The sequence below is a fragment of the Biomphalaria glabrata genome, chromosome 8 (assembly GCF_947242115.1).
Source record: "Biomphalaria glabrata chromosome 8, xgBioGlab47.1, whole genome shotgun sequence".
NCBI classification, from domain to species: Eukaryota; Metazoa; Mollusca; class Gastropoda; family Planorbidae; genus Biomphalaria; species Biomphalaria glabrata.
This window is the reverse complement of record NC_074718.1, coordinates 30,453,084-30,473,141: the sequence shown is the minus strand read 5'-3', so window position 1 is coordinate 30,473,141 and position 20,058 is coordinate 30,453,084. Positions and strand designations below refer to the sequence as shown.

Genomic DNA, 20,058 nt, shown 5'->3' with positions numbered 1-20,058 from the left:
GTAAATGATATATTGGAAAACTTTAAAGGACTCTCTTTTTTTTTTCTTTGATTTAAAACCTTAAGAGATTTTCATTTATGGCAGAAAATCTATAACTAGTTCGTATTTTGGTGTCTGTATTGTCAGAAGAAAGGAATTGTCGATAGGTTATGTTTATTTTGAAAATGATGTTTAAATTTTTTAGCACTAAATTAACAATATAAAAAATGTTCAAAGCTACATTTTTTTTGTTTCATTTGGCAACATTGAAGTTTGGTTTAGAATAAACTAAAGCCCAAAAACAAAACGCCGCTTTGGTTCATTGCATTAGGACACTAAACTTAGCTGATGTGGTTAAGGGCAGGGTTTCTCAACTTGTGGCCGCGGCGTGTTGACCAAGGTGGCGAGAAAACGATTGTTTTTAAATCAATGTATGGAAGTGTGGCTACGAAAGTCATTTTTTTTTATATTGATCAAAACCAATATAATTGTTTTAGAAATTAAAATGATCAAATTGTGAGATATTCTTTCATTTCACAAGCAAGTACTGCGATGCTATTTTATTCAAGAGAAATACAAGTTATGGTATGGTAGCTGGCAGTTTATATTTTTTCTTTTTCAAAATTATGAATCAATTTTGTGTAGAATGCTTGTATTCACTAAACAATTCTGTCCATTTACTAATGTATAAAACCAATAATGTTATGTTACAAATATAGGCATTTTTTATACTTCATCAGTGCATTCTATTTTTATTATTTTTGGAAGTGACCTTTTGATATCACTTTTTTTTAAATTAATGACAATTAAACATATTCAATTTCTTTTAGAATTTCAGCATTTACATTTAAAATTTGCAATGATTATTGTAAAAAAAAAAGTCATAGAAACACTCATAATACCAAAATGTTGTAAACAAAACATAGGAAAATATGGTTTATAAATACAATTCTCTCTCTAGTGGTATACACCAATTAATTTTGCTTTCAACGTCCTGTACAGATTGAATCTAACATGTATAGTTGATATATTCATTGTCGACAACCAATTTAAAACAGGCACTATTTCTTTTTTTTTTTTGCAACAATGACACAAGTATTGTGTACATGGCATGTAGTACGTGATTAAGTCTAAAACAAGTGCAAATAACTTTATATTTCCAATAAATACCTAGTTCTGAGACAGCCTAAAATATCCCGGAAAAAAGAGTTCAGGTTATAATTAATCGGGGACAAGTAAATTACATTTAGGAATACTCTGATGGTTTTAATGTGTTTACCTAGTCATAAACTAGTTTTGTTGTTTGTTTCTGTAGGCAGAGATAGAAGGGAGGCGATGCAGGCTTTGATTCTCATTTGCTAGAGTAATCTAGAGGGTCCCTCTCCTTCCCTTCCACCGCCCTCCCCTCCCCCACTCAACAAAAAATGTATATTTGAGTTTAATATGAATAATGATTTTAAGTTAAAAATGTGTTCTTTCACTATCTATAAACGTCGTTATCGTATATCAGTTTAAAAAATTTAACCCGCAAGGTATTTGAGAAGTATATACATAAAGGATTTATAAAAGAGCCCAAGATTTCATATAACTCAGCGTCTAAATCCAATCTTGATTTGTCAGTTTTACATTCCACTAATAAACAAACAGAAAATAAATTTCTTTCTCATTTCTGAGTCTTTAATCTTGAGACATACTCAACAAAAACGCTAAGGTAACAGCTAACCAAACGATTAAAAAGAAAACAAAAGAACATTTGTCAATATATTTGCCAATCAGCCGATAGTTGTTCACGCGTCTGCTTTTGTGGGTTTCACCTTTGACATCAGTTTTACTTCCTGTCTTTGAAACAGGCAAAGAAAAAGGGAGGTAAATCTCATCAGACAGCTGATCTAGTGCAGGGACACTGGCGCTCACTTTCTTCCCCTTCTGGTAATCTCGAAAACTTGCTGGCTCCATCGGGTGGACAGCTCTTTGCAGACTTCTGACTTTGGTAAAAGCGCTTCGAAAATTCTCATGGGCTTTTTGATGCTTTTCTTCTTCCTGTTAAATAATGTATTAGAATAAATCATACATGAATGCTGAACACGGGTTACGTCTAGCGTCAACATCAAAGGGGAGGCTCGTGGCTGAGTGGTTAAGCGCTTTGTTTCCGAGCCTAGGGTCCTGGGTGCGAAATCTCAGTGAAGATTTTGAATTTCGGGATTTTGAGGGCGCATTGAAGTCCACCCAACTCTAAATGGGTACTCGACATAAGTTCGGGAAAGTAAAGGCGGTTGGCCGTTGCGCTGGCCACACTTCACCCAGCTAGTTAACCGTAGGCCAAAGAAACAGATAACCTTAACATGAGGATTCCGAACTATAGATCGCAAGGTCTGACATGGGAATATTACTTTACTTTACTAAAAAACAAAGCAGCTACATCTCAATGAATTTCAACAGCGTCTACAACGCCATTTACTAGTTCCGCAAAAGGTCTGAATTGTGATCTATACAATGTACGAAAACGCGGGCGTAATGAACTACTCAACGTGGGTAATCTGAAGGTGTTCAAATTTTAAGTTCCGGTGGCCAGATTTCTGACACTTATGTCATAGGCCGCATCTTCAAACAGGCACACACACAAAATACAATGGCGACTTCATTATGCTTTATGTGCATACTAGAATACCAAGCGGTTCACGAGGTGTGCATTTCAATAGGGTGCAAACCCACGGGACGTTCGCTCAAATGCTCATCTGGTCAGTGGTCAGTCCGCCCAAGCCTGGAATATTAAAATGTAAAATATAGCCCAGGACAGAGGACCAGAAGATCTTTTGTTGGCGGTTTATCCCCCCTTCCTCCGAAGAGATATAAGGCTAAAATTAAGTATATTATAGGGGTTTAAGCGCTGGGCTATTTGTTTCTAAAGCTGTTGGTAAACAATAGAAATAGCCCTCACTAGACACCTCTGATTAATTATCTTTTTACATTGGAAGTAAATAAAGGGCAACGCTGCTAGAAAAAAAAAAGTGTTAAGATTTGCATAGTTACCTCCTCTTTATGTTGTAAGTAGACAATGATAATACTGTCAATCACCGTCAACATGGAGATGATCAGCAGTAGAAACACGTACACCGTGACCTTAGGGATGGTCAGTGATGACCTTGGAATCATGGAACTAACGATACTGAGAAATACGGACAGAGCCAACAAGACCGTTATACCTGCAAGAGAAAGTCACTAGCAATGTGATGTTAGTAAACAACTAGAATTACATTATAATGACCCCCCCACACACACACACACACACCTCTTGAAACTCTCAATACGTAGGCCTTTTGTAGAATTTTAAGTTAAACAACTTACCCTTTCGACACGAAAAATATATAAGAGGACAAAATTTTTATGCAACAATTGTTTAACAAATGAATCTATAGTAGCTAGAGCGGCCTGAGGGAGTGACGATTGGGGTTAACACTCCAGACCCCACGCCTAAAGGGGAAAGCGCTATAGGGATAGTTTTGTCATCTTTACCCAGGATAAAATTATGTGTGCCCCCCTTACAAACGTCTAAGACAAACATGCAACATTAAATGGAAAAGGCATCTCTTGCAGACAAAGATAAATAATCCCGATGCTCCAGTATAACAAGCAAACCGTGGAACCTTCCACTTTGAACTCTACTGTCAGCAAGCATAGAATACGTGGTATAAACTTAAATACTTTTTCTTTTAAAATGGGTTACAACACCGTATATATAAATTTGTTTATTCGCACTGCTCTTCGACACGGGAAGGATTAGACGGTGGTTTAAGATTTAGATTCTCTCACCCTGAGGTGCCAAAGTCTTATATATATGTTTTTTTGTTTTGAAGTTAACTGTTGAGCTCTATCGTTTAGTTCTATTTGTATTTCTCAATGTAGATCCCCTGTTCTTTATGTGAATAAAGATCAAACTAACATGTGTAGTAGGATGAAAAGCAAGTAAAATATAAAAAAGTACTTTTTTAAAAAGACGTTTCCCCCTTTACGAAGCTAATGGCTTTTTGATCTTAGTAGTTAATGAATAATAGATAAAAAGGGAACATTTTTTTAACGTTAATTAATTGATAAACATTTGTATTTTGCCACAAGTTAATTCTATCAGCCAAACTAAGGAACTCTACAAAAGACGGTTGGCAAAATGTTCCTGAAAGTCTTTTTTTTTAACTCTTTAATGAATACGTGCGGGAATCTCCGCTGATGTTTAAAATGAAAAGACGAATGCCAAATTTAATTTTAGAAGATTATCATTTGCAAAAAATATATGGGTCAAACCAGAGTTTTTCCTGTGTGTACAATTAGCTAGTAGGCCTAATTCTTTGGCCAAAGATATGCATAAAGCGTCAGAGCCGTTTTCAAGATCCGTGTCCATTCAGGTTTTTGAACCCATGAAGAGTTTGCAAGCTAATAACAGGGATTGTAAAATTAAAAAAAAAATAAACGGAAAGTGATATCTACGACTAACAGTTGTTATTTTTTAGTCTACTTGAAAGTAAATTAAAATGAAAATTTGAGATAATCCAACAAATAAATGTAAGCCCAATATGCATGCATTTGAACTATTCCTATTTAAGAAACTAATAGTGAAATATAAAACAGCACTAACCATAGCCAATTTTCTCGCCAGAATCAACCGGAATGATGAACACTAAGATGTTGAGGAAAGAAAGAAAGACAACTGGGAGTAGTATGTTGATCAGAAAGAAGAATGGTCTCCTTTTTAATTCAAATGTTACCTGAAATGTTTCAATCATTGTTAAATGTCTAGTCACAGATAGGCAAAAGTAAGAGTTACAATGATTGGTATTACATTACAAAAATATAAGTCTAAAGATAAATCTTATTAAAATATAATATTTAAAATGTGTTAAGATAATTGTATCTGTATTTCTGTGGCATTTTAAGTCTCAAGAAACTATCTGTTCCTTTTGCAGCTTCATGTGTGACAAAAGAGACCAATCCTTGATTGTAAAAATTATAAATAATAGGGTAAATAGTTGATGATATAAGCGCACCATATGCGCTGTATCAACATATAACGTAGCCTATAATTCATCTTATATCAATTAAATTTTAGTACATTTTTAGTACTGCTAGGCCTATGCTTACAGTGTAAGCTTTTTGGTCCTGACCACTCATCACTTACTTATAAGTAGCCTAATAATGATCACTAATTTTCTAACTTGCTGTGGAGAATGAAATAAGAAAATTTAAACTATATTCTTACTTAACTTAAGCCTAGGACAACTAAGCCATTTTTTAAATAAAAATCGCAGTGGTTAAATTTACCAAAATGATTTTTTAAATCGCAATTTCTATGTATTTGAAAGGCGACATTTTAATGTCTAAAGTAAAAAACTAAAAAAAAGAAAAAAAACTTTTTTCCGATTAAAGGCTTTAAGCACTTATTAAAACTTAATTATCTCATAACTTTCTTTCGTTCCGTTTTGTTTTCTTTAGGCCTATGTCTATTTCTTCACAGGTCTTTAATGTAATTCTTCTCTAGTTGTAGATAATTGTCACAGTGAATGTGAGGGAACTATCCTTAGATCATTGTGATGATCAAATGTGTTTGTACTTTTTGCATCTGTATGAAAGCGTCTGTATGTGTAGAACAATGGACTTCATTCACCAATCGTAAACAAACGTGATAATATTAATAAAACAATGAAAAAAAACTGTCACGTGACAGCCTGTGTGTATTACGTAATTTGTATTGGAGAGATAGAGAATCACGTGAGAATTAAATGTTGTTTGTTTACGATTGGTGAATGAGACCCATTGTAAAACGACTAGATCTAGATCTAAATCTACAAGTAGAGTCTTTTATTCTAATGCCAAAAAAAATGGTACACTGAATATAAGGGCCTATTAAAAGTGTGAGTGTGTGTGCGTACGTGTTTGAGGGGGATTGTATAATACAGTTTGTTAGAATAACTTATTCTAAATAAGGTCCCTCTTTAGATCGATGACTGACTAAATAAAAATAAATCAAGAGAGGACTAAGGTACGAATAGAAATACTGAATTGTAATACTGACTGTTCCAATGAATTTACAAGGGCCAAAACGTGTATTGCTGGTGAGCGGCGTTTCTTTAAAAACATAGATGTGTTTGTGTTTTGTGGCTTTATAATACAGGTTGATAAGAGGACTACAACTGATGGGTCTAAGAAGTATTTGTGCATAATCCATAATAAGGGCTAGCGAGCCTTTCAATTGAAGAATGAGAGCAAAAATAAAGCGGTCTGTTACTTAAAGAATTAGAAGGCTAGAAAATTGTGCTGGCTCTGGGTAGCGTTGAACTCCGGGCCGTTTTAGTGATGGGTTTAAAAGTTTTCAAGGCGATATTCACATATACCAACGAAGCATGGATAGCAAGCACAGCCATTTCATTAGAATATCCCACGGCCTAACTGATGGGCCAAAGAATTGTTTGTGCATACTCTTATAATAATAGAGGGTTGCGGGCCCTTCATTTGTAGAATGAAAGAAAATAAGGACATAAAATTTGAGGGCTAGCAAATTGTGTTGGTGGTGGAGAAGCGTTGTAATACTGGCCGTTTTATTGATGGATATAAGAGTGTTCCGGGGGAAATAAACTTACATACCAACTATTTAAACCGTAGCGTTGCATGGGTATCATCTGGTTTAAAATATCATTACTTTGACTTAAAAAATGATGCGTAATTTACCTCATAATTTAAAATGCTTAGCTTGAAATGCTCAGTAACAAAGAGTAGCCGTTTCTTTTGTTTTTCAGACACTAATACCTGGCCAATGAAGTACCTCAACTGAAGAGAGTCCGATAGGTCCTGTCATTGTACGCCCAATGGCAATGTATCCTTGAGTCAGCTCCCATTCCCCGTTCAAAGTGTAGAAAAGTTGTCCGACTTCTGTGGCCGTGGCGTTGAACTGCATCTCGTTGACCCCCAGGGACATAGCAACCATCTAGAATTTTAAAACATTGAAATACATCGAGATTTAGAAAAACAAAAATTGACATTGGTATTAACTGTTTTTAATTTAATTTTGACAGGATAAATTTAAATTTCAAAGAAAGATAAAACGTTTACAACTCAAGACAAGATACTGTCATTGTGTTAAAAATAAGAAAAAAAGATTAAATATATTTCAAAGTTAACTCACATTTTCAGTTAGAGGAATGAATGAGAGTCAATATGACTCTGAAAAGACAAAACAAAAAGTCACACACAGATTGGCATGTCCCATTTCATGCATTACGTGACAGTGAGAACTTTAACAAAGAAACTAGAAATGACGCAAAATAGAGTCGTGATATATTTATAAACTACAAACATTACCATTGGACTAGAGTAACACCGTTAGTAAAATCACTAAATTTAGAGACACACACTGAATAGAAGACTAAAAAGTAAAGAAGCAATAATGCATTAATCTCTAAACCATAACTAATATATACAGAAGCAAAAATTAATTAAATACACAGAAAAATACAATATGCTAGGACAAATTCTACTAATGTTCCTTCTTCCCTAGTGCAATTAGAGCCGTGATATAGCTTGTTCCACTTGCTTGGAGCCTGCAAGTATTGTTTTGATGAAAAAAAAGGATTAATTTCTGATGTTGATTACTAGAGCTCCCATATCTAAACAGTTTAAGATTTTTAAGTCGATATCCATCCTACATTGGAACATTAGTCCGACATGAAAACCAATGACTAACTATACACGACGATATTAACACATGGATATGCATAAGACCTAATTCTATTTTCTTTTGAATGAATTTCTTTAATTCATAATACTATGCAAAATAAAGACAAATGTTTGAAGATATTTGCAGCTTATTTTCCTCGCACAGAAGTAACCGACACCAGAACTCACCTTAATTTTACAGGTTTGCCTATCAAACGGGTAATTTGTCATCTGTAGGTCGCAGGATGTTGGGAACAGACCTCCAGGCATCCACCTTACCATCCCAAAGTTGGTTATAATAATTGGTCTGTTCATTAATAAAGAAATAAGTATGTCACAATGCTATGCCTACTGTTTTTTTACTTTGTCCATTGAAACAAAAATGTCTATATATATATGTTTATATATTTCAGAAATTGCGATCTCTGGGATCTGTGGTGTAAAGGTCATCTGTTTCTGTGTCCCACGGTTAACGAGGGTGTCATTTGGCTAGCAGAACGACCAACCGCCATTACTTTTTCCCAACTAAAGTCAGGTACCCATTAGAGCTGCGTGGACTCAGAGGCGCCCAAAGATCCAGAAATTAAAAATCCCAGTCTTCACGAGGATTCGAACCCAAGAGCTTTACAGCTCAGAAACGTAATAACGTTATAATGTAATGTTTACAAAACTATTTTAATCATTTTAACATTTCTTTAAATGACACATCCTTTGTAATGTTTGAAACAATTTCATTAGCTCTATTTTAGGAAATTAAGATAGAGGACTGTAATATTTTTATTGTCATCACTAATCCTTCACTAATCCATACTTTGTTTGAGAAGTTATGTCAATGGAAAACAATTTGCTCGTCCGTTTCTTTCTGCATGTAGGTTGTTTTATTGGTTGTAGTTTTTTTTTAAGCATGAAGGTGAAAAGGTAAGGTAATTTTATTACACAACTTATGTAAGTAGGTTAGATCTATAGTAAAGAGTGTAATTGAAATCTAATTCATTTAAAAAGCTAAACATTATGATGACGGAAAGATCTTGCTATGTTAACATTCTTAGTGTTAGCTGATAATAACGTAGTACTAGATCAGTGTTTCACAAACTTTTGACCTATGTGTACCCCTTTTATAATTTTTGTAATGCTGAGTACCCCTCGCCCCGCCCCCCACACCACACTTTAATTTATTAACAGAACATAATAACGAGGTATTGTTTTTTAAATAAGCATATTTAATGAGGTGTAACGCGTACCCCTCCAAAGTCTTCCCGTACACCTGGGGGTACGGTACCCCACTTTGGGAAACACTGCAGTAGATGATACTAAAGTAGTACTAGATGATAATAACATAGTACTAGATGATACTAATGTAATACTAGATGATACTAACGTAACACTAGATAATACTAATATAGTACTAGATAATACTAACGCAGTACTAGATGGTACTAACGTAGTACTAGATGGTACTAACGTAGCACTGGATGATACTTATGTAGTACTAAATAATACTATCATAGTACTAGATGGTACAAACGTAGTACTAGATGGCACTAACGTAGCAATAGATGATACTAACGTAGTACTAGATAATACTAACATAGTACTAGATAATACTAACGTAGTACTAGGTAATACTAACGGAGTACTAGATGATACTAACGTAGTGCTACTTGGTAATACTAATGTAGCACTAGATGATACTAACGTAGTACTAGATGATAATAACGTAGTACTAGATGATACTATGCATCGTCGAGAGGCTAAGTAAGCTTGAACTTCGCTTGGCTTGGCTACCTATGAAGGGGGCTTGAGGTTCGACACTAATGTAGAAGGCTACTTGATGATACTAATGTAGTACTAGATGATACTAACGCTTTATCATCACCAAATAGATCTCTGTCTCCCAATGTATTCATCAATATGACCCTTGGTCTCCAGATCATGCCTGGTACAGGGTGAATTAAGTTCTGACCTCCATACTTAGACATATTCCACTTAAGTTTCTGAAATAGTAAGTTGGAGAAATTATTTTTATTAACGTTATATGTGTTAGAATGTAATAATTTGTTTATTTTAGTAGTGTCAATATGTTTTGGCTTGTTATTCAAGCGATAGACGCAGTGTGCAGTTTGGCAGGGGATAGAAGAGGATGAGGTTCGTATTAGGGACCCTCGTCACGAGTCTGAAGCACATACCACAAAAGCAGGCAGCCATCCATGTACCGGTAACAGAAACTGACTATAAATACAAATTCATTGAAGTGGTATTCTTAGAGGTTACATTGTGAATTCAGTTCAAAGTTAATAAAAACTAGCAGCCCATCTAAGCCTCTTCTTCACGTGAGATGAACTCTGATGGTCATCAGGACAGGAAGGACTACTCCTATAATTCCCTGGCGAGAAACTGCTTTTCGGCGTAGTGTCTTATAGGTCCCAAACAGGTCTAGTGACTCCAGATACGTTACGGACACACTTGCAAGACATGCACCACTGTCTCCACTGACTCTACGCAGTGTCAGCAAAGAGAACAAAATTTGGCTAGAATAGAGCAAAGTAAGCACATATGGAACAGTTTCTCGTTCTGCACTGCACTATTATTGTTTCTTCCAATTATTTGAATCTCTACCATTGATCATCAAGGTCCTGGAAACGCATATGCTGCAAGACACGACTGGCCTTAACGGATTCGTCCCAGGATTTCAACCATTTTTCATGTAACCACTCTCGGATCACAGACGTAGCCTTTTTGAAACGTAAGTAACATCACCAGAAGTTTGTTGTCATTGAAATCTGGTTTAATTCATAGGCGGGCTGTATTAGCCAAGAGACAATAAAGCTTAACATTTTGAGAATTCTTATTCTGGGAATAAAGCAAAAACAATTACTCAATGTGAACAAAAAGACAACCAGAAAGTATACACCATAGTTATGTAATACACTAGTATCTACTCACGAAGCATACACCATAGTTATGTAATACACTAGTATCTACTCACGCTATTCCAACTTACCTCATCTGTCCATGAGAAAAATATAAAACCATTGCAGACAAAACTCTGCGCCACATCATTTACTTCCACTATAGAAATCAGCTGAAATCCAACGTCCACCATCATAGTCTTGGACTGGTTGAGCAGTGGCCTCACCTCTGTGTTGTAACCAGAGCTGACAAGAAGGTCATTAAACAGGTTTGAAGTGTCGTCGTACGTCTGGCCGTTAGCCCATAAACTGTACACCAAAAGCATCAGAAATGCACGACAAGCAAAGTTTAACGAAATGTATTTCACTACATGTCTACCCATTTTAATATCAAAATGTTATATCTTCAAATAAAAAAAAATTCTTTGATACCAGCAAATGCAGGTACGTAAGTACAAAATAACATTTTAACTGAGAATTGAAGCAAAGGTTTAGAAATAAGATTAATCTGAATTGTGAACAATGATTTATTTCTGTATTGCTAGAGGCCAGAAGAACGGAATGTGCTTTTTACAAATGGTTAAGGATCTGTAGGCTATGTTATGTCAAAGTATAAAACAAATATGGCTTAGTCTGTTTACGTAGTTAGAGAATGAGAGAACTAAAGTTGTTTTTTTAATGAAATCTAGCCAATTATTATGAAAGTGATTAAGCATGTAGTAAGCCTTTGTGCTCTTGCCGTTGTGCATAGTAATTAACTTTAAATAACGTCAAATGTTATCTTATCTTATATAATACAGACGTTACTTCAAAAATGAAGATAATTACGTCCTACGCGTCATGCATTTAGTCATGCATATTAACCAATGACCTAAATTCTGAGAGAGAGATGTTTGATTGTAAAATTTGTTTTCATCTAATGAAAAAAAAAAGGGTCTACACAAACAACGTTTTATCAATGCAAAATGCTTGATAACACAAGTTATATATCCAAAAATTGATAAGAAGCATCGAGAATTAGAACAGACTACGTAAGTATGTAAATTAAAATTGAATTAAAACAATTTTTTATTCGGTAATTCTGAAAAGCTTTTAACTGACTGGTTTCAGCACGAACTGTAATCTCATTTCAATTCATTTCATCTTTTTTTTCGCTATTTTTTTTAAGCAAAGATATTCTGAAGCCTTAAGCAATGTATTTGTTCAAATGTGACAAAACTTATCTAGATCTATATACAACGTATCTAGATCTATATACACAGAACAAAATAGATGTTGATCTCAAACACTGTGTACAGAACAAAAATCATTATAGAACTCATATAAGAGAATATCGAATTCCATCTCACTACATGTGCTTGACCAACACCATGACAACAACAACAAAAAGTAGATTCAAGTCGATAGCGCCCCAAAACAAATAAGAGAGCTTAGTTTGCCTGAACGAGTCAATAAAATCTCAGATTTCAAGAACACATGAAATCAAATGAAAAACAATAAAAATAGCCAACCGCAACGCTTAACAGTGAAACTGAAGGCACCGTGAAATATAATGATTACATGTAAGGGTAAAACACATTTGAATAAAATGCCACGGTTCAGTGAAATGGTATAAATATAGATCAGCGGTCCCCCAATTTGAACTAGTTTTATTAAGCATTGAAATATTCACACACACAAAATGTGTTAGAATTACTGTAAGGGAATATCTTCTTTAACTTTAACTTAGGCCAACTGTTAAATATCTGACATGAAAAATAAGCAAATAACAAGTAATTATTATCTGAATAAAATTTGTATAAAGATCTCTTATTCCGAAGGAAACTATGTTAGGTGTAGGCATATACCCTATTTTTATATGTTTGATATATAGTCAATATAGGAAACAAAGCAGGAATAGGCCTATTAGGCTTAATATATTTCAATTTTCTATTACGTTTGACCTTAAAATGAGTTTAACAGAGAACCTCTATTGTTAGTGACAGTAACAGATTTTAATGTCACACCCTTTTAGCCCTAAGCTTGTTGTAACTTGAATATTCATTGAGTAGCACCGCCAAACTTACCTAACCTATATGTTTTCTTAAATTGAAAAGAAAGACCAAAATAAAGAACTTTTAACTGGGTCATGAGAGGTTGTGGGTATAGATCTAAGTGGTGAGAATGAAATAGCTGTTCGTTAAACAACTTATGTAAATAATCTTTTAAAGTGCACTTTGGTTTATGTCAATATTTAGCTTCCAAACAGGCTAAGTCTTTTAGATGGGCCCCATAGACATAAATAAATGTCTATGATGGGCCCAAATATGCACATTTCGTACTAGTGTTAAACATTATTTTTTCGTATCGCATTTTTCATTTATGTTTATGTTTATTCTTTTTTAAGCAATTATAATGAAATGCTTTATACTTTAAATAACCAATCCAGGAAATGTGTGCATAAATTTAGGTTGAGCTTTGAAAGATCATGATGGAAAAAGTATGTAACAGGATTTAACTGGTCAGAGAAGTAGAAAGCATAATGTCTTTAACTCATTAAGTGAAGTGGAAAGTGTTCAGCCAGTTGTATAAAGGTCTGTGCATGGGAGAATGGTTATCCATGTAACATAAATGTCTGTGCAGTTAAAAGAATATTAGTGACATAAAGGTCAGTGCAGTTAAAGTGATATGCTGCTAAATATTGGTATGTGGAGTGAAAGGTTCTTAGCATGTATCAAAGATGTCTTTGCAGTGCTAATTAAGTACCTTAAAGGGTTAGGCCTATGCATTGCAATGAGGACTTGTTCAGTGAAAAGTGCTTCGCAAAGTATCTCAGGAAGATAAATAGAATGACGGTGTTAAAAAAAAAAGAAAGATTGTCACTAATTCTCCACAAACATAATCTGAAGCACAGTGAAAACAGTTTGTGTAGAAATACAAACTCAAAATGTGCCCCCGAAGTGGTCCGCTCAAGCAGGCAAAAAGGCAGGTTTTATTTTTTTTTTTCAGAAAGAATATAAGAAACTATGAACTACATACTATCAACAACTACAAACTCTATCTCCGTCGATACAAAAAAAAAAGAGACGTTCTTATGTTGAAAGTGGTGCCGATACTGTTGTATAAATGTAATTTCGACAAACGAGTTGATACCACAGGATATGGAGATTTAGTAATCTTTTTATTATTACATTGTTAATATTCATATGCATTCAATGAACTGATAGTTATGAGGATATAGTTAAATCCTAGTTGTCACTTACAAAGACCGCATCATGAATAAAGAGATAAGAAATAGGATGAATACAGCCATTTGACCCCACGTTGACCTGCTAACCACTGTCAAAAAACGTAAACTCAAACTCTATGGCTACATCACAGGTGCTCAGGGCTCGCAAAGATCTTCCTTCAGGGAACAGTAGAAGAATAGGAAGAGGAAGAAGGAGAAAGCGATGGGAAAACAACATCAAAGAACGGACAAGCCTGTAAGTGAATGAAATTCTCTAAAAGGCAAAGGGCAGAGAGGAATGGAGAAAGACGGTTTACACATTTTGCGTGGTGCCCCAATGGTCCAACAGACTAAGGAATATGTAAAGGTGAAGTTAAATGTGAACCTGGCCTAACCGATGTTATTGAATGATCGCCAACCTATCATTCAAAACCTTAACAAACAAAACTTTTCAACAAAAAAAAAATTCCCTCTAGGAAGTTAGGAACAGTTGTTGAAGTTCAACCCATAGTCATCCTTTTGTAACGCTAAAGCGAATTTTATATTTATAAAATACTAATTTTGATTTTAAAACTTTTTTGTTAGTTTGTCAAGTTGTCAAGGATGGCTGCCTGGTCGTGCGGTTTGCGCGCTGGACTGTCGTTCGGATTTATCGATGGTCCAGGGTTCAAACCCTGCCCGCTCCCATCCCCCGTCGTCCTGCGGGAGGTTTGGACTAGAAAGTAATTATCTTCAACTCTGAAGGAACATCAGAAACATGTAAAACATTTTACAAACATTTTTTACAAGTTGATCAAATGGTGACAAATAACTCTTAAAACTAAAAACTCCATACAAAATCTACTGTTATTTACCAATCAATGTTAAGTGCTCTACTAGCTCTACTCTCACCATACCTATATTTTTTTTCACGGCAGAAAAAAAAAAGGTGGCAGTTAAATGGATGTGGGCTGTGTGGCTTAGTGGCACAAACTCGAGCTGAGTTGTGTTTGCTGAGCGCCTAAAGGCAAAACGGAAAAACTCACATAGACTCTCCCCCCCCCCCCCCACACACACACACAGTCCCACAAAAGAGAATAGACAATAGTGCCCTGAGCGTGCCTGGGCATAAAAGAGGCGCAATACAAAAGTAACTTTTTGAAAATAAAAAAAACGTTTATCGTTTTTTAACACCTACACTTTAGATTGAGAAAGTGAACACTAAGGCGAGAGAATGGGAATGAAATATTTTTTTTAATTCTATAATTTAGATAAGACGTAAATGCTCTTCGAAAAATACCCGTTCGTTGGTAATTTAATTAAGGTTGCATTGTTGCAAAATTGAATTAGGCCCTATAGATAAATAGTAACAATCAAATTTCAAAAATTTAAGTGACACTTATTTATTAGTTTTTTTTTAAATCAATTAATGTACTTAATTATAAAGTATGTCAATTATGGCTCAAGAAACAAACAAAAAACCCAAATTACTTTTAAGGGGGGGGGGCGGGGGTGACACCCACCCTAGTGACGCCACTTATATCCACTTTATTATTTTATATCTATGACCTAATCATTTTTAGACCATATTTCATTCCTTAAATAGCATTATAATTTGACAAACGAAGACACAGATGAGTCCATTAAAAAAGTGTGTCGGTTTTAGTTAGCATGTTACTGGTGGAGAAACCTTAATAAGCTATTCTAATAGGGGTGATGATTTAGCCAATTGGAGTAAATATGTAATTTCACGCCCTAGCTCTCTGTAACTGTGGAAACACAAACTCAGAAGCTGCCCCCGATGTATTCCACCCAAAAAGGTAAAAAGGCCTGTTTCAATGTTTTCAGCAGGGGCGGACTGGGTATCAAAATCGGCCCGGGCATTACCATATAAACCGGCCCATAAATGGCATGTCATATATTTTCGGTGTGGCGGGGAGGATTTGAAACCCCCTCCGCAATTTATATATATATATTAGTGTGTGTGTGTATGTAATTAATCTTCATTACATTCTTTCTTTCATTCTTTTAAACGTTTTTTCTACCCTAGAAAAAGTGAAAGGCAGTACACATCGCCAAGGGACAGCTAGGGAGTCTGGGGGAGCGCTCTAAGCCCCGGATCCAAGCATTATTTCCGTTATTTTAAGCTTTAAAAAATGCATATTCTGAGGTATCTACAGTGCAATTAGCCAGCTACTCTTCCGCTAAAAAAAATCAAAAACTAAATCTTCTATTAACTGGAGTCCAGCGACTGGTAGAAAATGGTAAAATGCTTTAGTTTTGTATTAAAAAAGGGGGGGGGGGGGAACCACAAACCCCTTTTGGCTACGCTCATGAAATTTGGTGACTAGTTTGCTTAAGTTGGCTGCACTGAGGAAGTAAGTAAAGTTTCCCTTTCAGACAATGAGGTCTGAGGCCAGTGATGGTTTGAACTCTTCCCCTCTCGTCTACGCCCATGTGTTTTATCATAGGTGTAAGCCTAATTCTATTCAAAATATATAAAGTTTGATAACGCAACGAAAACTGGATGTATGCTTTCGTAGGCTTATATAATGTATTCTATTTATACATGTATGTAGTCTGAAAACACTACAATAGCAGCCTTAATGAGTTTCAAACTTTATGGTATTACTTATAGATTACAGACGTTTCTTCAAAAAAAAAAAAAAATAATAATTAGGTCCTACGTATTTCACTGTGCCGATCTAGTCCTGTATGTTGATCTGTGACTTAAAATATGCTAAATCATTGGTTTTCCTGGCTGACTCAGGCAACCCATTCCTTTAAAGGGATATCACCACAAATACAAAACTAGGGGTCTATCGAGCCGTCATCCTCCCTACATTGCTGTATGACTCAGAAACATGGAAAGTGTACAGTTAACATGCAAAGAAACTGAATCACTTCCACATGACGTCTGTGAAAAATACTGAATGTCAAATGGCAAGACAAAATACCAGATACTCAAGTCCTTCAAAGAGCGGGTCTGCAAAGCATCCACACAATGCTGATGCAGTCACAGCTGCGATGGGCAGGACACGTATGCAGAATGAAAGATCACCGCATCCCTAAACGACTCTTGTATGGCCAACTAAGCGAAGGAAAGCGCTCGCAAGGTGGTCAAAGAATGCGCTTCAGGGACACCCTCAAAGCTTCTCTGAAGGCGTTCAGCATTGACCCAGCCACCTGGGAGACAGAGGCACATGACAAAGAATCATGACGTCGCGCTGTGAAAACCGGCGCACAGGTTGCTGAGGAAAAGAGAACAATGCTGGCAGAAGAAAAACGCCAGAGAAGAAAAGCAAGGCCAATGACAATAGCTCCAGCTGGAATAACCTGCCTAGTGTGCGGCCGAACATTCCGGACTCACATAGGTCTCACCAGCCACACGAGGAGACATAAAACCCAATGCAAAGCCCTCAGCCCCCTGGATGACAAAATGGTCATAATCGAACTACGATGGACGAACTAAATATATATATATATATATATATATATATATATATATATATATATATATATATATATATATATATATATATATATATATATATTCCTTTAAAAGGTAAGAGAAAGCAGAACGGTTAGAGAGGTACTTCTAAATGTGAAAAGCTCTTGCTTCGTCCTAGTACATTCTCAAAAACGCGATTTGTATATGAATATATTATTTAAAATATAAATGATTCTAAATCTCCTTTCATTAAATATCGAATGTGACAGCGCTATATAAATTATTTTAATTACTGTGACAATTTCCATTATTAATTACTTCATACTAAGCATAAGTTAGCCATTAATCATAACGGTATTGGATTGATTTAGATGTAGATTTATATTTTAATTAAATAATAATTTTTTTATTGTAAGCTTTAAGTGTAGTATTTTTAGATCTATGTTATTAAAAATAAACAAATAGAAATTCACTTTTTCTTTTCAAATCGCAGAAAGTAGATCTTTATACCCATAATGAGCTATGAATAAGTTGGGTGGTTTGCAATTTCGCGGCTGTGTGTCTATTAAGTTTTGTTAAAGAGCTAATTGTCTCCCCTTTTGACATGTTATATCAATGTTTTCTAACTTAACCTCTCCCATCTTAACTTTCATGGAACCATTAAAAAACGGGTGAGGGAAGGAGCAAAACAAAAATGGGATTGCCATCAAAGGCACATGCCGACCAGCAAAATGATCAGGCCAAACACAGTCTCGAAGACATCAAAGTAATGTTGAAGGCCATGCCGCTCGTGCATAGCAGAAAGTACGGTCTAACGTTTTACAAATGATAATATTTAAATACGTACACTGTATTGTGTAATTCTTAAAATTATATTCTTGTTGAATTTCAAACAAAATTAATTTTAATAATAATTTACAAAAAAAGAAAACATATTCGGGCTTTTGTGTCTTGCTGCTGTCACTTTTGTTTTTAAGTTGTCTGCATTGCATTTTTTTTCTTTGGTCGCGACCAGACCGGCCCATTTGGTACCGGCCCACCGGGCATTTGCCCGTTTGCCCATATAGCCAGTCCGCCCCTGGTTTTCAGCACTATATCAGAAGATATGAGCTACAAACTATCAACAACAACAACCCTACCTCCGTCCAAAGAGAAGTGTGCATATCGAAAGTGTTGCCGATATAGCTCCATTGTTAGGCCAACTGATGACATGATACTGCGGGATACGGAGATATAATAATATTGATGTTATTATTATCTTTTATTATTGTTGATGTCTTGTTGCATTTTACGTCTCGAGAGACAATTAGCTCGTTAGTGGTTTTACCCATTCTGGGCCAATATTGGCAGTGGTGTAGCTAGGAATTGGTCATCATTTGGGGGCCCGAGGGGAACTTGACTTCTTCGGGAGCCCCTACTTTTTCCGTAATATTAAAATTTAATGTAAAAAAAAACACACACTCATTTTCAAATTCTCCCACTCCCTCCTCACACACTAGCTACGTCTCTGGATATTGGCACGATTAGGATTACCCCTATTGGCCCCTAATGTGCTCTCACGATGTCAATGTGCAAAAGAAAACCGCATCCATTAGGGCCAACATTGGACTGTTTAGGGCTGCAATAAGGGCAATGAGGGATAACCCTAAGCAAAAACGGTACTGCGCCATAATGGGCATGTTTATAGGGACCTGCAATGCGCATCGATCGGAGCAGGACAAATGAAAGGAAAAAACCTAGTAGCCTACAAAAGAGGATAGTAGGAAAATAAAAACGACAAATTGAACTTTAAAAACGACATATGAAGAATTCATTAGATTAAACATCTCATTAAAATGTGTAACTATAAATATAAAAATACTATATTAAGTAGGTCTTATATTATGAAATATGACTTTTCGCAGTATTAGTAGGCCTACTCAGTATAGATATATTCACTTCAGATTGTTTTAGACGATTAGCCTCGATATATAGGCCTATATAATATCCTCGCAACGTTATAGCATATATCTAGCCTATACCAGGGTCCCGGAAAAGTAAAAGAAAAAGTACAAGTCATCTTTTTGTCACAAAATATACTTATTTTATATAGGCTATACAAGATTAAATTTGCGAAAGACGAATATTATTGTCCCACTTAAATCTTTAAAATCAAACCAGTACGCCTGCTTGACTGGAGAGAATAGGCCCCAAAAACGAGGACATAATTATAATATATGCCCTTCCTTTACTGGATGTCTGGTAGCCCTAAGTCTAAGTAGATATAGATCTAGATCTATAGTCATCATAGTAGACCTATAATATATAGACTCTAGATCTCATATATGGGAAAGGACCAATGGCGAACGCTTTTGTGCCAGTTTTTAGTTTAGAATTTATAACTCCGCAATGGTTAAACTTATAATAAAAATGAAAACACCTGCGGACTCCTCAGCTATTGGGCGATAAAACTAAATTTGATTATTTTTTCCATATCAGCTATTAAATTTATAAATCAAGTCAACTTGCGGTAGGGGTCAGACCTAATCAGCGAACGCAATTTTCGCGGGAGTCATAATGAGCGAAAGGCCGTAAAAAATAGCGAAATAGCATGTTAAAATATAGGAAATTATGCTTCAATTAGTTCTATCATCTAACTTCTTCCATGAAGCATTATAACTATTGTCCTCCTTGTGGCATTAGGCCTAAATTTGTTTTCACTTTTGTCGTGCTCCACATCTCCTTTCTCTGCTTGTAACTGATGTCTACATATAGCCTACGAAACTTGCGATCTATTTTTTTTTTTTAAAGAAAGAAAGAAACTACAAAATTCTATCTCGCCACCTTCCTATAGG

The 20,058-nt window shown here is 35.4% G+C and overlaps 1 protein-coding gene across 7 annotated transcripts; it reads right to left on the bottom strand.

Moving 5' to 3' along the window:
• Positions 1–1,630: 1,630 nt before the first annotated feature.
• On the bottom strand, positions 1,631–12,257 carry LOC106075796 (neuronal acetylcholine receptor subunit beta-3-like). Of its 7 annotated transcripts, none has more exons than XM_056039650.1 (8): positions 12,098–12,257; positions 10,679–10,990; positions 9,541–9,671; positions 7,867–7,984; positions 6,788–6,949; positions 4,607–4,736; positions 3,010–3,182; positions 1,631–2,019 (listed from the first exon to the last, which is right to left on the bottom strand). In XM_056039650.1, the coding sequence occupies exons 2-8, from the start codon at positions 10,967–10,969 to the stop codon at positions 1,657–1,659; spliced, it is 1,368 nt and encodes a 455-aa protein (XP_055895625.1). In that variant the 5' UTR covers positions 10,970–10,990; positions 12,098–12,257; the 3' UTR covers positions 1,631–1,656. The 7 variants fall into 7 exon arrangements, with proteins under 7 accessions (XP_055895625.1, XP_055895628.1, XP_013092139.2 ...); XM_056039653.1 differs by having other exon boundaries at positions 10,679–10,895; positions 12,098–12,194; XM_013236685.2 differs by lacking the exon at positions 12,098–12,257 and adding an exon at positions 11,936–12,091 and having other exon boundaries at positions 10,679–10,895.
• Between the last annotated feature and the right edge of the window lie 7,801 nt (positions 12,258–20,058).